We start from the raw sequence: 13856 nt of genomic DNA, 5'->3' as shown, positions 1-13856 counted from the left end.
GCGGACCGCACAGCTGCCCCCCAGCGTGTTATTGGATGCGGGGCCATGCCGATGGCGCAGAGTGCCCGGGCCCCGGGAGCTGCAGATGTGCCCCACCTGCCCCGGTGCTCGCAGCCCGCTGAGGCACGGCTGGGATGGGCCACAACGCGCCCTGAGCACGGAGCGGCCATGCGAGGGGACAGGCAGAGGGACACCAATTCCAGGACGCGAACAAAGCCCGTCCTCGTCTTGACACGCTCAGCAGGGATGAGGCATCCATCCTCTGTCGCAGGCAGGAGGAGCACGCGGGAGAGCAGCCAGTCTCTGCGGGGCACAGCCACCACCCCTGCCCTCCCCGCTCCCAGAGACACGGGCCTGCCCCGGCCCTGCTGCTGCACGTGGATGCTGAGCCTCAGAGCATCCTCCCTCCCACCCGCTGGGACGGACAGCTAGTGTGGGTCAGCCAGCTGCTCCCTCGATCATCCTGGCTCCAAGCCTCAGGCTGTTGCCTGTGTTCCACACCACAGCCCAGGCACACAGTGCAGCTCCAGAGCCACCCAGCCCCGGGGTGCCCTCGGGGGAGGCGAGCTGAGCTGCCTGCAGAAGCGCCACAAGGAAACCATGCAGCCAGATCACATACTGAGTGTCTCTTCAGCGGGTTGGCCCTTACACATAGGTGCATCTACTGAATATACACATGCCTTAGCCACGGGATACTGGGAACTGTGCCACGCGCGCCTGCTGGTGCTGAGCTAGTGCGTGCAAGAGTGTGGAGGGCTCCATGGACCCTCCAAGTCCACAGTTCCTCCTGCCCAGCCACAGGAGGGTCCGAGTTTGGGGCCTGGTGGGTCACCTGCCAAGGCACATGGCTTTGGCACCTGCCCAGTTTGCTCAGAATGCTGGCAGCTTCGGGAGCACGGACAGGTGCCAGAATGCTGTGGGATGCTCAGGGTGACAGAGCCCAGCTCAGGTGCTTCAGCTGGACTGTGATCCCAGGCTGAGAGCCAGGGAGAGCTGGAGCGCCCCGCTCCATGCCCGTGGGGTTGTTGCGGGCACGGGCAGCAGGCAGCTGCCAATGAAACTCTGCTATACACATTCTTCTCCTGGCAGATGAAAATGTGGGTTAACTCTGGGGGAGGAGGACCTGGAGATTTCCCCATGGAACTAAAAGGTGCTAGCATCCTGCTGCCAGCTGCCATGCATCACCCGTGGGGCATCCAAAATGCATTTCTTGGGCAGTTGAGCTGCCCTGGAGTGGCTGTGGTCAGTGAGGGAATGTCCCCTCGGCACAGGATGCCCGCTCCTCCCTGGCTGCACATTCCAGCCGCTGGGTGAGGTGCCGGGAGCGCCCCCAATCTTCTCCCTGTGCAGCTGGGGCTGGCCAGCAGGGAGGGCGCTTCCTGCCTCTCCACGCGGCATGTCCAAAGCCCCAAATGTCCACGGAGTCTTTGTTTTCACCCCGCGATCGCACAGCCAGAGGCTGCTCCCAACTCCTCCTGAAGCAGGTAGTGGCTGCCAGTCTGTCCCTGCTCCAGCGGGCACACACCTGCACACATCCCTTCCCCAGGCACCTGCCCTGAGTGTGGGCTGAGCTTCCTCATGGAAAAAGTCCAGCTGAAGTCTGTCCCCTTCAGCCGGGCAAGAGAAGCCATTCTGTCCCGGTCCCTGTCACCAGGAACAGGCTGCACCAATAAATAACCCTCCCCCAGCCGCTGCCGGGCTCAGGTCTGCGGGGAAGAGGGAGGTCTGAGCTGTCCCACACTGTGGGGCTTTGCTGTCCTGGGGGCCTCCTGTGAGGCCTCACTGCACAATGAGAACATGAGCAGCTGCTCCGGGTTTATGGCTAAGTCCGAATGAAGTGGCTTCGGTTTGCATCTGGGGCTCCTCTGGGCACAGGGAAGGATGGGACCAGGACAGGCGGGAGCCGAGGGTCATTCTTCACTGGCCGAGTCCTGGAGAAGACGATGGATGTCCAGGAAAGAGGGACGATCTTTAGTGTCCCGTCTCCAGCAGCTGAGCATTAGCTTATAGACTGAGTCAGGGCATAGCATGGGCTGGGGAAGGTAGGTCTGCAAAACAAAAAGCAGAAATGGCAAAGAGAGAATTACTGCCACAGAAACCAATGTGCAAACTGCTCCTGGAGAGCCCCATATCTCAGGGTGCCCCATCTTTCCATGGCCCGAGATGGGGGCTGTACTGCCATGTGCCCAGGGGCAAGATGACGCCCAGATGGCACAGTGAGGCAGTGGGGACACCTACCTCTGTCCCCCAGACCCTAAAAGCTGCGGTGGGGTCAGCGAGCAAGCAGTGCCTTGGGCTGTGTAAAGTGCAGCGTTTGCCACGATGGGCCCTTCACCAGGACTCCTTCCCGGAGGAGTTCCTGTCACAGCCAAGCTCCCTATCTGATCACCTTAAAGTCTCTCCCCAGGCCCCTCATGTCCTAAGTGCACCCCTGGTCCTCTTGTCCCGTCCATCCCGTCCCATCCCTACCTGCCGGCCCTGGTCGCGGAAGAACTCGCCGGTGTTCTCGATGACCTGCTCGTCAGACATGTGGGAGTAGGGCTGCTCCCGGCACAGCGTGAAGGTCTCCCACAGCGTAACTCCGAACGCCCACACGTCACTGGCCGTTGTGAACTTGCCCTGGCCAGAGGGAGCAGAGCAGGGTCAGGCATGGGCTTTACCCAGAAGTTCCAGGTGCTCAGGGATCAAAACCTTGTTCTGGATGCTTCAGCATCCAGGTCTGGTCCCAGAGAGGTGCTTGGCCCCACAGACCTGCTTTCTGCCTGAGGCCAGAGCCTGGTGAGCTCCAGGTCTGGCTGGCAGTGACTGCTCTGGACTTGCAAAGGACCCAGCTCCTGGCAAAGGCAAAAACCAACATTGCTCCCTCTTCCAGGCCTGACCATGGGCAGGATAAAATGCCAAGCATCCCATTTAAAGGATGTCCTGCACTGGGACATCAAAAATCACCATAGTCCACCCAGCCTGCCTCAAAAATCTGCCACCACTCCTGCTGTCCCCATGCTTCATGCCAAATCTGGGCTGCAGTGAGCGGAGACCTCGCCATCCCTCCTGCACCCCCAGCCCAAGGAAGCAGGGCAGCGAGCATCCCCAGAGCCATGTCAGTGTCCGTCAGAGGAGCCCCGGCCCCGTGTACCAGCAGGATGCTCTCCCAGGACATCCAGCGGATGGGGAGCACCGCCCGGCCCTGGATGCGGTAGTAGTCCCCACTGTAGAGGTTCCTGCTCATCCCAAAGTCGGCAATCTTGATGGTGTAGTGCTTGCCCACCAGGCAGTTGCGCGTGGCCAGGTCCCGGTGCACAAAGTTGAGGGACGAGAGGTACTTCATGCCCGAGGCGATCTGGGTGGCCATGAACCGCAGGTCACTGTCGGGGGCACACGGGACAAATGAGCAGAAGGAAGGAAGGACAAGAGCCAGAAGGTGCACGGCTCCAGGCAGGGTGTCCCAGGAGCAAGCAGCACTGCCTGCCCCTGCTCTCCCAGGCAGCCCTACCTGACAGTGGGTGCGTGGGCAGCAGTGGGGCCGCCTGCCTGCTGGCGGGACAGGAATTGGTTGAGGTCCCCATTCTCCATGTACTCGGTGATCATGCACAGGGGGTCATCTGTGATGCACACTGCCAGCAGCCGGATGATGTTGGGGTCCTTCAGTCGTGACATGATCTTGATTTCCTTCAGAAAATCATTCCTTTCCGGAACAGAAACCACACAGGTGGGATAGACAGACCCAGAGGGCCACAGAGGTGAGCACAAACTGGCCAAGAGTGCCACCCACCCACCCAAGCCTCCTGAGGACCTGTGGGCCCCTTCCCCTGGGACTAGAGAAGATGAGCTGCAGGGTGGGCTCACAGGTAGGTAGGCGCTGGGGAGCTGGTTAGGACCAAGGATCCTGACATGTGACAGCCCAGCATCCCCAGAGAGCTCAGGTGTGTGCTCCTTGCAGCTGCACTGAGCATATGGCTGATGGAGACAGGGAATGCCTTCCAAGCATCCCAGCTCTCCTGGTGAGGCTCTGCATGTGGGCAGTGCTGGGGCATGTGCCCCCCTCAGCCCCTACCTGGCATTCTTGTTGGCATCTGCCCGCAGCATCTTCACAGCCACCAGCACGGGGCGGTCAGAGCTGCCATCCAGGCCCTCCAGAGCAAAGTCCTTCCCTGTGAACTTCTCCATCCCCTCCACTTCACAGAGGTGAACCTGAGGGAGCAAGGGGCAGCCATTACATTGCTGACTGACAGTCTTCCACAGCCCCTGCGAGCTGGGAAGAGCTTTGCCTGAGTCCTGCTCGGAGCAGGCCCAGTTCCCACTCACCTCCCCAAACTGGCCTTCCCCCAGCTTCTCCTTGAAGGTCAGCAGCTTCCTGGGGAACTCCTCGACGGCCACATCCTTGCCAGCGAGCAGGTCCATGGTGAGGGCTGGCACTGAGTAGGTGTTGCCGCCCGTCACACCCTGCAGGTTCACGATGTCAGCCTCGGCGTAGTGCGGGACGCCCTCCGGGACGCTGGCCTGCGAAGGCTTGGTGGGGCTGCTGCAGCCTGGGGGGACACAGCGGGGCCAGCCCTGCCGTGGGTGTCCTGCCCTGCACCCTCTGCTCCCCGGGGCTGCTCACACTCTGCCCCTTCTGCCCCAGAGTCCCCACAGGGCTGCCTTCCTGCAGGCAGCGCAGGCTGCTCCACTCCTTCCCCACCAACGGCAAACACCAACCAAGCCCAAGGGAGCAGAGATCGATGCCTGGCCTCCACATCATTGAGGAAGAGGTGCCAGAGCATCCCAAGGATAACAGTGGGATACAGCTTAGTCTGGCAGTGGATGTCACTGATGGCTCTCAGTCACGGGCTTTGTGTGACCTTCATGTGGGATGCATGGGGACTTGTGTGACCTCTCCCCTCTGTGACAAAACGTTTGGAGAGCGGCCAAAAGCTGGGGCTGCAGCAGGCTCAGTGAATGGTGTCCTAGCTGCCACCTGTGAGATGGCTGTGAGCATGCAGGGTGTCCTGGCTCTCACCTGTGTCCTCCTCCCCGGCGGTGAACTCGGGCAGCTTGCGGATCAGGCGGGAGGGCTCCTGGTAGTCGGGTCCCAGGGGGAAGATGCGGTCATAGGTGGAGCTGGACTCCTGCTCGCTGGGGGAGGAGGAGCGGTTGTGGTTGAACATGCTGGATTCACTGGGCAGGGAGAGGCTGACGGTCATTTCATCATCCAGCATTCTCCGTGATGCCTGTGACAGCGGGGCAAGGGAGGAGAGAGGTGGGGTTCCCCACAGCATGGGCAGGATGGTACCAGGGATGTGACCAAACCTCCTCTCTAGTGCCTTGTCCCTAGGTTGCAGGGACACTCCTGTCTGAGTTTGTCCTCATGTTGCCCCCTTCTCTTGTCTGCCTCTATGGAAAAGGGTTTGGCTTCATCAGTTCTGTGAGTGACCTTGGTTTAGGTGGTGGCTGTGATGAGAACCCTCCACACCCAGGCTCCTGTTCCCCAGATCAGCTTCAGGACAGAGGGATGGACAAACAGGCAAGTTCCAAAGTCACCACCCTGCTCAGCTAAGTCCCCTTCCTTGGGAGATGGGTGAAAAGCCTTTCTGAGGAGGGGAAGGGAGCCTGTTTTCTCCATGCTGAGCTCCCAGAAGAACCTGCCCAGAATGACCCCACCACCACAAGGCACCTCATCAGCCACACCACCCTTGCCCACCTTCTCCAGCATCTTCTGCCAGAACTGCCGCCACAGTATGATGACAATGATGGCCACCAGGATGAAGATGATGGCCACCAGGCACCCGATCAGGATGCGTGTGTTGCTGTCGTCTACCTTGAGTGTGGGGTCTAGCCGGAGAAGGGGACAGAGAGGGCCGGTCACACTGGGGAATGGGGAGACCCCCTGCCCCTTTCCTGCGTGGGATGGGGCACAGTGCCCACCCAGCACAGGGTGACAATGCTTCCCATGCCTTACCGTAAGTGGTGGGGACCACGGGTGCCTTGGCGGGGGGCACGGAGTTGTTGTACATGGCTGCATCTGGCCAGGGAGAAGAGAACATCAGGGTGGGGGTGTGGATGGCCCACAGCACCACCACCTCCTTGAGCCTCCCACCCAGGAGAGCCTGGTCCCCATGGGGCTCGTGGCGACCAGTACCTGACTGGAAGGTGATCTCACTGAACATCATCCAGGTGTCGGCGAAGTAGTACTGGCACTTGATGGCACTGGCCATGCGGTGGAGCAGAGGCACAGTGACGAAACGGGCGCTGGGGTTCACATCATCCAGCACCAGCACCGAGGACACGGCGCTGGGCTCCCACTCGCTGGCGTCGGCGCGGAAGTAGCACTGCACCTCCTTGAAGATCTTCACACCTTTGGCGAACATGTTGTTGCAGTGGACCTGTGGGGCAGCCTGTCAGCACGGCCACCGAAGGGCACGGGGAGGGTGACAGGGCGGGGGGGGTGAGGACCTTCATGGCGGTGAAGTTCCTGATGCGGTCAAACTCGAAGGTGATCTCCACGTAGCCACCTGCCGTGCTCTCGTTGCGCCAGCCCACGTAGTCGTAGCCTGGCCAGACGTGGTACTCGTGGGTCTGCGTGAAGTCGTCCAGCCCCGACACCCCATCCGTCAGCTGGCCCAGGCCCTCTGTCATGCTGGCATGTGCAAAGGGACAGAAGGAGCGTGACTCCTGCCAGCCCCACAAACCTGCACCACCCAGCACCCCCTGGCAGCTCCTTGCGGGCCCCGGGACACTCAGGGGGGGATTCTGTTCCTGATGTTTTCTCTGGAAAAGGCTGTGGGGCGCTGAACATGTTGTGGTGCAGCTAGAGCAAATCCAGGGGAAGGGCAGGAGCTGCTTCCCTCATCACACTGACCCCCTCATGATGTGCAGCCTTCCCAGGCTGGCCATGTCCCCCACCTCAAGGACACTGCAAGCATTTGCTCTGCTGAGGATCAGCCTGACAATGCAGGGAAGGAACATGCCCCTTGCCTGCTGCCCAGCATGGCTCCCAGTCCTCACCTGTACCCAAAGGCCCCGTCGTACACTGAGTCATTCAGGTAGATGATGGTGCCCCCAGGAAGGATGAGCTGCTGCCCAACTGGTGCGTTGTAGGACACCAGCCCATCTGCAGGGAGGGAAGGGTGAGTGCATGGACACCCCGCCAATCCCGGTGCTGCAGGACAGCCAGCCCCCACTGAGATGGCCAGCACCCCAGCATGGGTGCTGGGGACACAGGGACAGGCAGGGGACCGCAGCACGCACCCAGCCAGGCGCAGCCGTACAGCTCCACGCGCAGGCAGACGTTCATGGAGTGGTCAGTGACGGGGATGAAGCGGACAAAGCGGGCGATGAGGGGCGGCTCCAGGTCCTTGAGAACGATATCGTAGGTGTTGGTGTTTCCATCCAGCACCTGGAGAGAGAGAAGCATGGTGGGGATAGGCAGGAGGAGCCTCCTCACCCACCATCCAATGCAGCCCCCACCCGTTTCCTCACCTGCTTCCCATGCCGGTTCCTCCAAGAGATCCAGCGGGTGCCATCCCGGCTATAGTTGATTTTATACATGGGGGCAAACTCATTGCCGTGGCCCTTGGCGTGGCGCCCTTGGGTGCCCACCAGTGTGATGAAGTGCAGGGCTTGCAGGTCAATCTGCAGGAACTCCTTCAGGTCATTTGGCTCCACTGGGGTCTTGGGGCACCAGGCTCCATCACCCTCCTCTGAGTCCAGCCTGTGAGCCCAGAGTGGAGGAGCTGTTTGCAGGTGGCTGAGGCCAGCTCCATGTCCCCCTTCTCCCTCCATGCCAGCCCAGACCCTGCTGTGGCTATTGCAGGAAGGTGCCCACACTCACCGTCCGTACTTGGCAGCCGTGGAGTCAGACCAGTGGCTGGAGGCTGAGATGTCCTCGTCAGGGATGTGCCCACCCGACATTCCCAAGGGGTACCGACACACCGCTGCAATGACACCGGCAGGGCACTGAGCAGGAGGCAATCTCTCCATGGAAATGGCTCGGGCTGGGGCACATCCACTGTGCCCCAGGGCAGCACTCTCCATCCCCCTGGCTCACAGAGAGAGGACGAAGCAAGACGGGGACAGTCCTGCCAAAGCAGTCACCTTCTCGAGCAAGTGAAGCCTCTGGCCAGAAGCGGATGCCAGCCCAGCCCCAAGTGAAGTGGGAAAAGGGGAGGTGGCTCCAAGGCCTGACGGGCACGCCGGGCCCTGTCCCCAGGGATCTCCTCAGCCTTGCTGGCAAGGATCTTGGCTGTGGTGGACAGCCTGTGAGCTGGCACTGCTGTCCCCATGCTCCAGAGGGCTCACTCCAGAGACCACTTGCCCAGAAACCTCACTGCAGCAACTGTGCTGTGCTGCCCACTGCTCCCTGTCCCTGCCTGAGGGAACAAGTGACCAAGACAGGCACTCGTCCTCCCTGATGACCCCTCAGCTCCCACCCCCGGCCCCGCTCCTGGCTGGGCTGCAAGTGGAAAAGTACCCGGGGATGGCAGGCGGGCTGCACCCCCGAGTGGCAACCGACTCCCTCAGCACTGCATCCTCACTGCTTCACAGGAGTTATTTTTTCACGCCTGGCTGCCAAGAGCACTGCTGAAAGGACGGCTTGTTTGGCCGTGTTTACCGTCTGGCTGCCGGCTCCAGCCCACCGCGGTCCTGCCACACACCACCCCGAGCAAACACCCGCACCGAGGGGGCAAGGACCGGGCAGGACACTGCTCCTGGGCCACCTCCTACCCCACAGCCTGTGGCCCGCCTGGCACTGCACCCACAAAGAACCCACGTCCCATTGTGTCACCATCCCCGGGACCCCAGACACAGGGACCATATCCTGCATCAAGTGGAAGGATGAGTGCATCTTCATCGTGAGCTTTGGCACAGTGGGAGCATCTCTTCTTGTCTCCTGCTCTCACACTTGTGATGCTCTGCAGAGCACAGCTCCCACTGAATTCCCATTTAATTCTTGCCAAACACGGAGCCAGCCCTGTGTTTTTGTCTTGGTAATGACAATCCTGGCCAAGCAAATCCAATTCTGCCAGCCATTGATGTTTGCAGGAGAAACAGGATTACCTCCCTAAATAAGCACAGTACAACCTCCAGAGAAGACCCAGCTAACTCCTCTCACAGATGGAAGAAGCCTTTGAAGGGACTTGTTAAAGGAACTCCCTGGGGAAACCCTGGGAAAACCTGGGCTCTGTCCATCCCTGCAGCACAGGATGGGGCTGAGCCCTGCAGGAACAGCCATCTAAACACACTTGTGCTGCCAGCCAGTGCAGTGTTGTGGTTTCTGAGCAGAAGCCAGGCACCCAGTCAAGCCACTTCACCAAAGCCAGCCTTGATTTGCAGCAAAACCACCAGAGAAGGCACAGCCCAGCAGAGAAAACAATAGCTTGGCACCTGGCAGCCTCCAGCCTCAGTGAGCCCCCATGGGCAAGGGCCCCGCTCAGAGCCCAGGGCTGAAGTGCTTTGCCATGCCCAGCACCCTGCCAGCTGCCAGACAGCACCTGTGGCACACTTGGGGGGGCTCTGAAGGCCACTGGTGCAGGACAGCAGAGTGACCAGGCAGGTGCAGGCTTGGGGGCCATCACAGACTGCTCCCAGAGCTGAGAAAATCCCAGAGATGATGGCGACGATGCGAGTCCAAACTTGGCCATCTGGCAGGAGCAGAGACCAGGGAAATGAAATTATGGCACCTGCAGCCACCTGGTCCCTGTCTGACTTACCGGGGTTGACCTGGGCTCTGGCAGCACGTGGCACGTGCAGCAGCAGCAGGGGCAGCAGCGGCAGCAGGGCTGGTCTGGGGGTGGCTGACATGTCGGCAGTCCTGTGGAGACAGAACCAGGGCTCGTCACCTGAGGCAGCCGAGGAAGGGGCAAACACCAGCCCTGCTTGGGGCAGCCAGCTGAGGGTGGGAGCACTTCTCCTGCACCAGACCCTGTGTCCCCACCTCTGCCTCGGAGGAGGAACAGAGCCCCAAGCTCAGATCTGTGGTGGTGGTCACAGGGACCCCAGACCCCACCCCTGGGAGCCATGGTGTGCCACATCCACACGGAATGGCCACAGGACCCGCGGGAAGCTCCCTGGGCTCTGCCTGGGGCCAGCACTGGCCGCCTCCACCGCAGGGCACAAAGGCTCTGGCCTGGCCGCCCACCCTTGGCTGCCTTTGAAAGAAGAAGTTGCACAACCCCATCACATCAGACAATAATAGCAGGGTGCCAGAGCGGTTTCCTGCCTGCTGGCTTCGAGAGAGGAGGGCAGATAATCACCTGAGATTTACAGGGTATTTACTGGGATAGCTCCCCTTGGCAGAGTGATGCCAGGGCCTTGTGTGACACAGAAGAGTGTGACAGAGGACCTGGGAGCCAGCTTGCACCCTCTGCCTCGAGGGGAGCATGGGATGGGGCTGGAGGGGACCTGGGGGTCCTGGGAATGGGGCTTGGGGAGAAAAAGGACTGGTGCTGCCGGGCCTCTCCTCAGAGGGGACAAGGGGACCTCCCCAGGACGTGCCTGCCCTTGTGTCAGGGCTGTCACCACAGCCATGGCCTTGGCCCTGGCCAGCCCTCAGCTGCCAGGAGCCCCCAGGGCCCGAGCAGCTCCCACTGTGCCCACACACCTCTGGGCGCCCACCATGGGGCATGGCACCATGCAGGGGGAAGCACCAGGGACACCCCCAAACGTCACCAGCCCTGCCCCAGGCTCCCTGAGCCGCCCTTATCTGCCAAGAGGACACTTTCACACCAGCACCAGATGCAATCAGTTCTCTTTCTATTAAAAAAGGCTGTTTTAATCTAGTTTAAATGCACATTAGCCTTTGAGAGAGCAACCTTCTAACCTGGCGGGTTAAAAGGACTACAGCTCCTGGCCAAACAGGGCCTGGCTGCTGGGGTAAATCCCAGCCAAGCCCACTGCACCAGGGATGTCTGTCCTGGCTGGCACCTCCTTGAACCAGCCCAACGCCCCTGGTGCTGCAGGTGAGTGCCTGGTTGTGTTCCTGCATCACCCCAAGGCCTTGTCCCCACCACGGAGAGAAAGGTTAGCACACCCAAAGCAGCTGCCCACATCCCACAGAGCCAGCCGGGAGGTGCTGGGTACGGCCCTGGCACTGCCACAGCTGGGGCTTGGCATGAGCGAGAGCGGGGCTTGCCGTGGCCACACCAGCACCCAAGGGGAGAGCAAAACCCCAGGAGCTGCCACTTGCCCTCTGCAAGGAGCTCTGTGCACCCCACAGCACCCTGCTGGATTCCTGGGAGACTCTGCCAAACACCACAATCTCTGCAGGAGGCACAAGTAAACACCTCCACTTGGGATGATTTCCCCCACCTTTTTCTAATTTTCCTTTTTTTTTTTTTTTTTTAAGCACATATGTGGTTGCTTTTTCCCCCCTCTATTCCCAGCTGGGAAACTGTTGCTAGTTGCAACTAACTCAGCTGCAACTGGGAATTTCAGCTGCATTGCCCAGAGGCACACGCAAGAGGCTCCTGCGTTTGATGACGGCCAGTTTCCCTCCAACATTAAAATCTTAATTTCCTTCTGCATTCCAAAAAATATCCAGGGATATTTTTCCCACTATTCTTTCAGGCTGAGTAAACTCTTTAAGCATCAGGATACCACATGCTGTAATGTCCTGCAGGGAATGCATTTACATTTAGCCTAGTATAGGGAAATCATCCCCACGTAGCCAGTGGGAAGGGCTCATCGCTCCTCTGGGGTGTGGGGCTGGGGGACAGTGTGGGGACAGTGACTCAGGCCACAAGGCTGAGGGCTAAGGGACACACGGTCAAGCACAGGAGCAGTACCAGCAGCCCAGCTGGAAATCAGTTTTGTGCCACCAGCCCTGCAAAAGGGATGGCTTTGCAGCGTTTTGACTGAAAATGTTTGCTGACATTTTTCAATCACTGGAAAGTTTTAGTGTAGACAGTTTTTGGAGCTCCTCCCTGGCATCGCCTGGACTTTGAGTTTCCCTTGGCTGCTGCTTTTTTTGTTGTTTTCCCTTCTTATTTCCCTCCTTCCTTATTCCACTGAAATAACCAAGGGAAATAACTGGGGAAGAAACTAAATTCGCTTTTGTTAAGAGACAGCCCCCACCTGAGCCAGGGTCCCTCTTGCTGTCAGCCTGTTCCAAGTGAGGTCCCCAGCTGGGTGAGGTCCCCAGCTTGCTTCCCAGGTGGGCACTGCCACCTTTGCTTCATCAGGAGGATGCATCATGCATAGGGAGGGGGCTGGATGGCAGCAGCCTGCACCCCTTGTGCACACCAGGTCCTGGACACCAGTCTGCCAGGACTTCTAGGGCTCCTGTTGCAGAGCCTCAGTCCTCACATGGGGTCAGGGGCTGCCCTCCTGCTGGGTGAGACAGGTCAAGGCCACTCAGGGAATGTCCCTGAGTGATGACAGGCTCGCTGTGAGCCCGGCCCAAGGATGTTTGGATAAGGGGGTTCAGGATCCCTGCCCCAGCAGGCACTACAGCCCCCAGCATGCCGTGCTGCCGGCAGCCTTGGCGGGAGCACAGTGCAGCATGCCGGGACCCGTAGTCCTCTTTCCTTCCAAAAATGCCATTTTAGACTTTTTCTGGGCTGGATGCAGCCCCATTTCCTGCAGCAGCAAGCGCCTCCCCAGTCACGGGCTCGCTGGCTCAGCCCGGGGCATCGCAGCTGTCTGGGGTGCGAGGAGCAGCCAGCACGTCCCCATGGCTCCAGCTGCCCTGGCGAGACCTGCCAGGGGCACGGCTGCGGCCCGGGGACACCGACCTGCCAGGGGCACGGCTGCGGCCCGGGGACACCGACCTGCCAGGGGCACGGCTGGGGCCCGGGGACACCGACCTGCCAGGGGCACGGCTGGGGTCTGTGGGACACCGACCTGCCAGGGGCACGGCTGGGGCCCGGGGACACCGATCTGCCAGGGGCACGGCTGCGGCCCGGGGACACCGACCTGCCAGGGGCACGGCTGGGGTCTGTGGGACACCGACCTGAGGGTGCTGCCTCCTGCGAGTGCTCCCTGGCAGCCAGGCGCTCCCAGCCCTGCTCCCAGCCCTCGCCCCGCCGCCAGCAGGGCTCCGCAGCATCGCCCCAACGCCACCCAGGGCTGGCAGCCACGAGTGGGCTCCCAGCACCAGCACGGGGGCACGATGCTCACGAGCACCAGGGCAGTGGCCTTGTGCTCCCCTTCCCAGTGTGAGCCGGCGCCTGGCTGGGGGACCCGGGGGACAGCAGGGCCTCCCTGGCTGACCAGCACTGCCGCCAGCTCTGCCAACAGACACATAGGCGGGAGCTGAGGAGGGACACCAGGAAACGCCGGCCTGGCACGAGGCACGGGGGGAACGGCTGGCACTGTGGGGTCAGCCGGCGAAAAGGGGCCAATTGTCACCCCCCCGAGTGAGGACAGTGCCCTGCTGCTGCCGCAGACCCTTCCCGGGCAGAGCTACACCCCAGCCCCTGTGCCGGGGCTCCGCCAGAGCCGTGTCCCCCCACAGCGCCGGGCCAGGAGGGTCACACATCCCCACCCAGCCCTGAGGGACCCCGAGGGACTCACCGGAGCGCCGGAGGGCGGGCGGGCTCCGCGCCCCTCGCCCGGGCCGGGGGAGCCAGGTGAGGAGCGAACTTCCCCGGGCTGATGCAAGATGCCTCTGGGAGCTCGCTCGCATTCTGCGGATTCCTGGGAGCCGGCCAGAAATCCCACAATCCTACATCTCGCACATTTGGTTTCAATTAGGGAGCGGAGAAGGGGAGCCAGTCAGCGATCCCGCCTGGCGTTTCGGCAGAGGTTATTTTCCTCGGCCCGAGGGAATGTGCGCAGAGCTATAATTTACAGCAAAACCCATTCATAGCGCGAGAGAAAAAAATAAAAAAGTCCCCGTGGCCAGCAAGGGAACTTAAAGCAATAGGCAACGTTTCACTTTC

General features: G+C 60.9%; 1 protein-coding gene across 2 annotated transcripts; it reads right to left on the bottom strand.

Annotated features, from left to right (window-relative positions):
- Positions 1-29: 29 nt before the first annotated feature.
- Positions 30-13620, bottom strand: DDR2 (discoidin domain receptor tyrosine kinase 2). Of its 2 annotated transcripts, none has more exons than XM_030953746.1 (17): positions 13489-13620; positions 9687-9787; positions 7808-7910; positions 7456-7687; positions 7225-7372; positions 6982-7087; positions 6430-6613; positions 6116-6359; positions 5936-5998; positions 5678-5808; positions 4997-5207; positions 4303-4526; positions 4052-4188; positions 3491-3682; positions 3134-3362; positions 2470-2619; positions 30-2048 (listed from the first exon to the last, which is right to left on the bottom strand). In XM_030953746.1, the coding sequence occupies exons 2-17, from the start codon at positions 9775-9777 to the stop codon at positions 1911-1913; spliced, it is 2583 nt and encodes an 860-aa protein (XP_030809606.1). In that variant the 5' UTR covers positions 9778-9787; positions 13489-13620; the 3' UTR covers positions 30-1910. The 2 variants fall into 2 exon arrangements, with proteins under 2 accessions (XP_030809606.1, XP_030809607.1); XM_030953747.1 differs by having other exon boundaries at positions 13485-13600.
- Between the last annotated feature and the right edge of the window lie 236 nt (positions 13621-13856).

This window comes from Camarhynchus parvulus, chromosome 8 (genome assembly GCF_901933205.1).
Source record: "Camarhynchus parvulus chromosome 8, STF_HiC, whole genome shotgun sequence".
Taxonomy (NCBI): Eukaryota; Metazoa; Chordata; class Aves; order Passeriformes; family Thraupidae; genus Camarhynchus; species Camarhynchus parvulus.
This window is presented reverse-complemented; position numbering and strand designations above follow the sequence as displayed.

Bases quoted from the DNA above. Each gene is read 5' to 3' on its own strand.
- DDR2 (XM_030953747.1), bottom strand. From the start codon at position 13,600: ATGCGAGCGAGCTCCCAGAGGCATCTTGCATCAGCCCGGGGAAGTTCG. The intron at 5,809-5,935 runs GTAAGGCATGGG...TTCTCCGGCTAG, and splicing joins CGTGGTCCCCACCACTTACG to ACCCCACACTCAAGGTAGAC. The intron at 3,683-4,051 runs GTAGGGGCTGAG...TGTTCCGGAAAG, and splicing joins GATGCCAACAAGAATGCCAG to GAATGATTTTCTGAAGGAAA.